This window comes from Centruroides sculpturatus, unplaced genomic scaffold, assembly GCF_000671375.1.
Source record: "Centruroides sculpturatus isolate CEXI.00-Female unplaced genomic scaffold, Cexi_2.0 scaffold1658, whole genome shotgun sequence".
Lineage (NCBI taxonomy): Eukaryota > Metazoa > Arthropoda > Arachnida > Scorpiones > Buthidae > Centruroides > Centruroides sculpturatus.
In genome coordinates, this window is record NW_019385818.1 from 141,263 (window position 1) to 148,394 (window position 7,132).

Here is a 7,132-nt window from a genome sequence, read left to right on the forward strand (position 1 = left end):
AGAGCATGCCGCCTTGCTTCGCTGCGTGTTGATTTGGAGTATATTAAAGGAGTGGTTGTACTGTTTCTGTTGCTGGGTTGAGTTGTGTCTCTGAGTATTTGTCTGTAGGTTGTTATAATCCATAATCGGTTCTCTTTATAGCCGCTTCTTTTAATCTTTTAGTGATTGGGCACATAGGATGAAGTGCTCCGTGGTTTGTCGGCTGTTTCTTACTGTTTGGTGCATCTTTGTTATTTCTGTGACAGTTAACACAGCAAGGCGGCTCTTTGAGTCTGTCACACTCTGAATATTTGTGGTTCTCACCACAGTGCGAGCAGTGTTGTTCCTGGTCACAATCTTTGGCTATATGTCCGGTGCCACAGCATCGGTAGCACCTTGTTATAGGGATGTAATCATCCACTTTTATGGTGGCCCAATTTATCGAAATATGCTTCTCTTTAATGAAGGTGTTGCGTATTTGTGGTGCCACTGATAAGACAACATGCCTACAGTTTTCTGTCCGTCTCCCCCTATTCAGTATTGTACTGATCGTACACTGGTTTCTAAAAGTTTCTTCTTTTAAATCTCCCCATATGTCGTTTTGTTTATATATATATGTAGGTATGTCATCTTCTTGGATGGATTGAGGTACGTTCAATAAAATCACTCTCGGTTTTTTCCCTTCGGATCGTTTACAATTAATCTTCTCATCAAGTTCTTTAATTTCTTTGATTGCTTTTTCGAGCGATATGCTCTGGTCTCTGTCCCCTACTCTAATGCAAACACCATTGTCTTTTACTTTCCTGACCGTTTTGATTTTAATCTTCAGTTTGTGCGGTTCGATTTTACTTTTCAATACCTCTGTCACCTTGTCCATGTTAATTTGTTCCTCCTCTCCAGTCTGATCTTTGGGGTAAATAAGCACGGCATGTGAGCCTCCAGTTCCTTCCTGATTCAATTTTTGATCTAAGGATTTCTGAATGTTTCTAGTTGTGTTACTCGGTTTGATGGTTCTTTTTAATATGTCGCTGTAAGTAGTATTCTGAGTAGTTTGTAGTGGTGCTTGTTGAGATTTGTTGTTTTCTACCCTTGCCATTTGTCTTCTAGTCTCTTTGACTATGGCGAACATCTCGTGTAGATAACCAAACATGTTTGCCACGCATTCCCTTATCTTACATCTCTCTTTTTGTTTCACATTGGTGTTGGTGTGCTCAGGGCACAACTCCATCACCGTGCTAAGCATATCTTTAGCCTCACTTAGTAATGTTGTTTCTATTTCCTCCGTGAATTGTTCCGTTTCTTGGTCCGTAGTTTGATCCTCCTCCTCGTCCATGTACACAATTGGGGTACGTGTGCCCCTCGTTTGGAGTTTGGAATCGTCCATGGTTAAGCACAATAGTACAGATAATGTTAACACAAGATATAAAAATACCGTACAAGTTTTATACAGTAAAAAACTATATAATTTTAATGACGAAAAATAATATAAAATTAATGGCTAATTACTATACTAGAATAATCGTTAGATTTTTACAATTCTATCGATATAATACACAATGTAACAGGAGTAACGAGTCCCGACAAAAAAGACCGAAAACTTCCGAATTAGGTTCAGTTGGGGATCTGACCCGACCACGTGGCGAGGTCAACGACCTTTGACACCTTTGTTCACAAGAAATTTAAAAATGTTCATATCTTAAAAACTAATTGACGTAAAAGCTCGAAATTTTTCACACACGTAGGGAATAGTCGGAACAAAGAAACACCCGAATATGATTAGCCCCGAATATGATTAGCCCTGGTGGCCCGATAAGCAAAACGTTGTGGTCGCAATAAAATAAAAACGGTAAGTCCGATTTCAATACCGTAAACGGCGGAGAAATCAGCACGAAATCCTCTATCGAACGATATATAAATCAGTCACTCACCGGTAAAATTCGCCTAAAAATGGCGACCGGAAAACATGAAAGTTCCGCAGCCCGTAACTTTCCGCTCGTAAGTCCGATCCTCACAAACTTGACGTTGTTAGATAGCTTACGTTGAGACGAATCCAATAATATATAATAATCCTCGGATTGGATAATATTGACTTCGATGCGGCGATCCAAAGCGGAGCTCGATACACACACAGCCTAACTGGTTCGCGACTCGACGCCCTCTCCCTTGCTATAGACATCCAGTAAAAAGAAGTAGAAGGGCTGTCCGCATTGAGCAGCAGACTCAAGCCCTTGTGGAAGTAGGAAGGAAGGGATTAGGAAAGTATGAAGGAGTAGCTGGAAGAAGAAATTAGTGTGATAGGAAAGTGGGAAAGAGAGTGCAACCAGGGGGCCCCCCATGGGACCCCACGGGCGCCCGCATTGGGTTCAATTTATTAACAGAATAACATATGTACATACAGGCCAAAAGAACAACACAGCCAAAACAATTTTGCCCGATACATTAAAACATTACAAATACTGTTATAACATTTCAACAACAAAATGGTGGAAATTCAGATTAAACTATTTACAACTATTTACAATTGTCGCGTGAAGATGAATGGAGATACCACTTGTATCTCCACAAAAACAGAGTAAACCCATAAAAGTAAGAAAACTGGTATGGCAAAACTTATGCCAACCAAATGATATCCCTATGGATAATCATTACTATCTTCACTTCCACTGCTGATATCACTTCCACTGTTATTCTTATCACTATTTTCATCTTCTTCCTCTATATCACTGTTTATTAGTTCTTGATCATTGTTTATTTGGATTCTGTGGTAGTCCGGCAACAGTGCTCCAGTCTTGTGAATAAATCGTTCCATACTTTCCCAAACATCTTTATTGTTAAAAATACTTCTATGATCCGGTTTCCAACCTAAGCCCTGCTGGTAGCACTCCCTATAGAATTGATGTCTATGCTGGTCAAAGATGCAACAGTCAAAAAGGAGATGGTCCGCATTACCTTCACTGTTAACGTCGCAGTCACAGAACTTTTTATTAGTCTTTTTAAACCTGTATAAGTATGCCTGAAAATTGCCATGATTCGTAAGAATCTGCGTAGTCTCATGACATATCTTGTAATGTTTATTTTTAATCCTTTCATTTATGGAGGGAATGAATTTATAGCAATGTCGACCTGTGTCAGAAGATTCCCAATCTCTTTGCCAACTATTGATTTCCCATCCTCTCATTAATTTCTTTACCTCTGCCCTTGGCATCCTCTTGTATGTTATTTTGCTATTGGCTGAACCTGCCCTCTTGGCCAATAGGTCAGCCATTTCATTTCCTCTTTCACCCTTATGCGCTGGTATCCAAATAAAATACAAGCTGTTAGTTTTCGTAATTTTGTGTGCTTCTCTAATCATTTCTGTAGCCAACAAAGATATATTCTTCTCTTTCTTCAATGTATGTAAGGCTGCTCTGCTATCGATATAAAGTTTAATTCCTCCTTTATATTTATCCAAGTTATTGTTGATGTGATGTAGTGCCTTAAATATAGCCCAGTATTCAGCCTGGGTATTGGAACAGAAATTCGCCATTTTGAGGCAAGCTTGATAATCTGTTTTTCCTGTTTTAACATTTTCAATGTATATCCCCGCTCCAACACCATCATTTGTTCTAGATCCATCCGTGTAAATGATCCAATGGATTCCCTTTTTGTTCTCCTTTTCATAGTCAAAACTTACTTCGTATTTATTATAGTCTGCTGGATGGATCCCCAGGCTGAAGCAATTATCATTCTTGTCTATTTCAGTCTCTATTATGCTTTTTGGAATCTCATCAATATTTACAGGAATAATTTTGTTAGTAATGCCTTTTTTAATTTGCTCAGGTGTTTTTTCCCATAGGTTTAAGTTGAAAATCAACCACTGCCATGCTTTAGATCTTGCCGTTGTATAAATCGGTGTCATGCCTGCCAACACCAACAGAGCATCTGTTGGCGCCGTCCTGTAAGCCATTGTGATCTTAATTGCAGCTTGCCTCTGCACTGATAGTAGTTTCCTTCGTATATGAACATTTCCTAAAGCCTCCTGCCAGACTGGGACAGCATACAAAACTGCAGGCTCAACTGCTGTTTTATATATTAGCTTACAGTTTCTAGGATTTATACCCCAGTACTTGCCCATTATCCAGTTTATTTGGTTGATACGCTGTTTGGTTTTTGCAGTCACTTCGTTTACGTGGTGATGCCAGCTGATGTTTGGGTCAAGGTGCACACCTAAGTATTTAAGAGTTTTAACCTGTTTAACTCTATTATTGTTAATTCTTAACTTAAGTGTTTTTTGCAATTGACCTCTTTTGTTTTTTCGTGTGCAGACAAGTGCCTGACACTTGTTATAGTTAATAGGCAATCCATGATCCTTGCTCCACTGGAAGATTTCTTCCAGTAAATTGTTTGCCATATCCGTTAACCGGTCACAATTTTTGTTTGACACCATGACCATCAGGTCATCCGCAAATGCCTGCACTGTAATGTTGTCTCTTCCGTCGAGTTTATCTAGTAACTTGTCAAAAACCAGGTTCCACAGACTGGGTCCGCTACGCGAACCCTGTGGACAGCCTTTATTGACCTCCTTTCTGATGGTTATATTATTAGAGCTGTAGACAATGTACCTATCAGTTAAATAGCTTTTGAGCAATTCAATCTCACAAGTGGTATGTTGTAGTTCTTTTAATGTGCTTTTTATATCACTCCATCTCAAGTTGTCAAAAGCTTTGCCAAAATCAATTGCTATTAACAGCGCGTGACTTTTCATATCCCAGGCCTTGTAAACAAACTCCTTTACACTTAAGATGGCGTCAATAGTTGATTTGTTTATGCGGAAACCAAATTGGTTCCTGTTCATTTTGCCATAGCTGTGGAGCTCCCAGTTTATTCTTTTAATCAGCAGATAGTCTAGAGCTTTCCCCATTGTAGGTAAAAGGCTAATTGGCCTATAATCCGATGCAGACAATGGTTTATCTTTTTTGGGAATTAGCTTTATGTCAGCTGTTTTCCAGGCTGAAGGAAAGTATTCCTTCCTTAGGCACTCATTAAATAAAATAACAAAGACTGTGGGTATCTCATCGAATGCATTTTTAACCATCTCCGCTGTAATGTTATCCAGGCCTGGAGCCTTTTTGTTTCCCATAGTGTATATTGCCTGTTTTACTTCTTTATAGGTGAAGAGAGTGATGTTTTTCTCCCTGTTTTCCTTATTCCCACTATTCGTTTGATGGTTAGTTATTTCTGTCTCCACTGTTGAATGCTCTAGGGGGAAATGATAATCAATCAGTTTTCTTAAATTATCCTCAATGTCTATTTCCTTATCATTTGTCGGCTCCTCGTCCCAATTAAGAATCTCAGGTAATTTAAGTCTTTTCCTTTTTTTGAATGCAATATTATACGGGAGCTCCCATGGCCCTTTGGCATTGCATTCGGTGCAAAATTCACGCCAAGCCTTGGAACGGGCCTTGTTAATGTTTTTCTTGTATTTTTTTATCTCAATCCTGTAAATATTTTTTAGTTTCCTTTTTCCTTCCTCATTGTTTGTTCGTTGGTATTTTTTCCTTATTTTATTTATTCCTTTCTTTTGTTTTTCCAAACTCTCGCTCCACCAGTGTGTTTTCCTAGTATGGTTGCTAGTCACCATTTTACCCGCCTTCCTACTAGCCATCTGTATATCTTTTGTTAAATATTCCACGTATCGATCAATATCCTGTCTATTGTTGATGTACGGGTAATCATGTTGTATCCAGTAATCATTGAATAGCCGTTTGAATAATTCCCAGTTTATATGTTTATTATATATATTCTGCTTTAGGCTACCATTTTCCATATTACCAATTTGGGTACTTATAATTCTATGGTCACTTGCTGTTATTGTCAGTAGCGTCTCACAGTTCTTAATGTTCTGAGCCAATTCACTTGTCATAAGACAGACATCCGTCCATCCCCTCGCCTGTGCTGTGAAGAAAGTCGGATGGTCAGACATATTAACTGAGATAAGATCGTATTCTTCCATAAGGTCCACAATCATTCTTCCCCTCTGGTCTTCCTGGTCATTGTACCACACAGGCGATTTCGCGTTTATGTCTCCTGCCACTATTATATTGCTCGATTTAATCCTCTTTAGTACCTTTGCAATTTCCTCCACTCCCTTCTCATCATCCATGTACGGCGAAATATATACATTGAGTAGGAAAACTTTGATATTAGTCTGTATAATAGCCGTGGTAATAATATTTGTAGATAATTCAGGAATCAGCGCTATATCTATATTTTTGTTCCTGACCCCAATACAGGTTTTGGGGGTTTTGTCCGTAGGCTTGTACAATAGTAGCCAACTTCCCGGTCCAATTATTTCCTTATTTATATTATATGGTTCCTGAATCAAAACCAAATCTGTCTTAAGCTCATTAGCCTTGTGGACCAGAAGAGAACTTGGAGCTTTACCCCTTTGCTTATTTAATTGAATAATGTTAAGTGTGTCCTCCTCTATAATATCACTATCACTATTGTTGTTATTTTGCTGAGTATATCTTTTTTTAATACTCTGATTTGGAATGTCCATAGTCTTACTGTCCATAATCAATTGTTTTGATTATTTGTTTCCTAATTCTATTATATAGAGGACAATCTTTATAAAAAGCATTATGGTTTGTAGCCAATTTTCTATCTGATGGTAATCCTATATTATGTTTTATACAATTAATACATGAGGGAATTGTTTGCTTAAAATTACATTCTCTATATCTATGCTGCTTTGAGCAATGGCTACACTGAAGCTTACCTTCGCATTCACGGGCCCAGTGTCCAAAACCGCAGCACTGGAAACAGCGCTGCACAGGGATAAAGTCATCCACCTTTACCGTATACCATGATAATGCTATGAACCTTTGTTTCATTAAAATTTTCCTTATTACTGATGTTACAGTTAATACTATGTGCCTTCCTTTGTCCTCTGCTTTCTTGTTTTTAATTATTGTTGTTATCCTACAGCCTTTTTTAACCTCCTCTTCTTCCAATCCTTTCCATATATTATTCTGTCCTACCAATGTTTCAATTACTTCCTCGTCCGTTATATCATGCGGCACATTTAATAAGATGATCTTCGGCTGACGCTTTCCTGACACCCTGCATTTAATATTATCTTCCAGCTCTCTAATTTCTTCTATAGCACCTT

General features: G+C 38.4%; 1 protein-coding gene across 1 annotated transcript; it reads right to left on the reverse strand.

The window, feature by feature from the left end:
- Positions 1 to 2,611: 2,611 nt before the first annotated feature.
- LOC111642315 lies at positions 2,612 to 6,520 on the reverse strand. Its single transcript, XM_023388645.1, has 2 exons — positions 5,597 to 6,520; positions 2,612 to 5,407 (listed from the first exon to the last, which is right to left on the reverse strand). Exons 1-2 carry the CDS (start codon positions 6,518 to 6,520, stop codon positions 2,612 to 2,614), a joined length of 3,720 nt encoding a protein of 1,239 aa, XP_023244413.1.
- Between the last annotated feature and the right edge of the window lie 612 nt (positions 6,521 to 7,132).

Excerpts from the sequence above, each read along its gene's own strand:
- LOC111642315 (XM_023388645.1), bottom strand. The coding sequence starts at position 6,520 with ATGGACATTCCAAATCAGAGTATTAAAAAAAGATATACTCAGCAAAAT. Across the intron at positions 5,408-5,596 it reads GTAGGAAGGCGGGTAAAATG|GCTTGGCGTGAATTTTGCAC; the intron begins GTGACTAGCAAC and ends GCCCGTTCCAAG.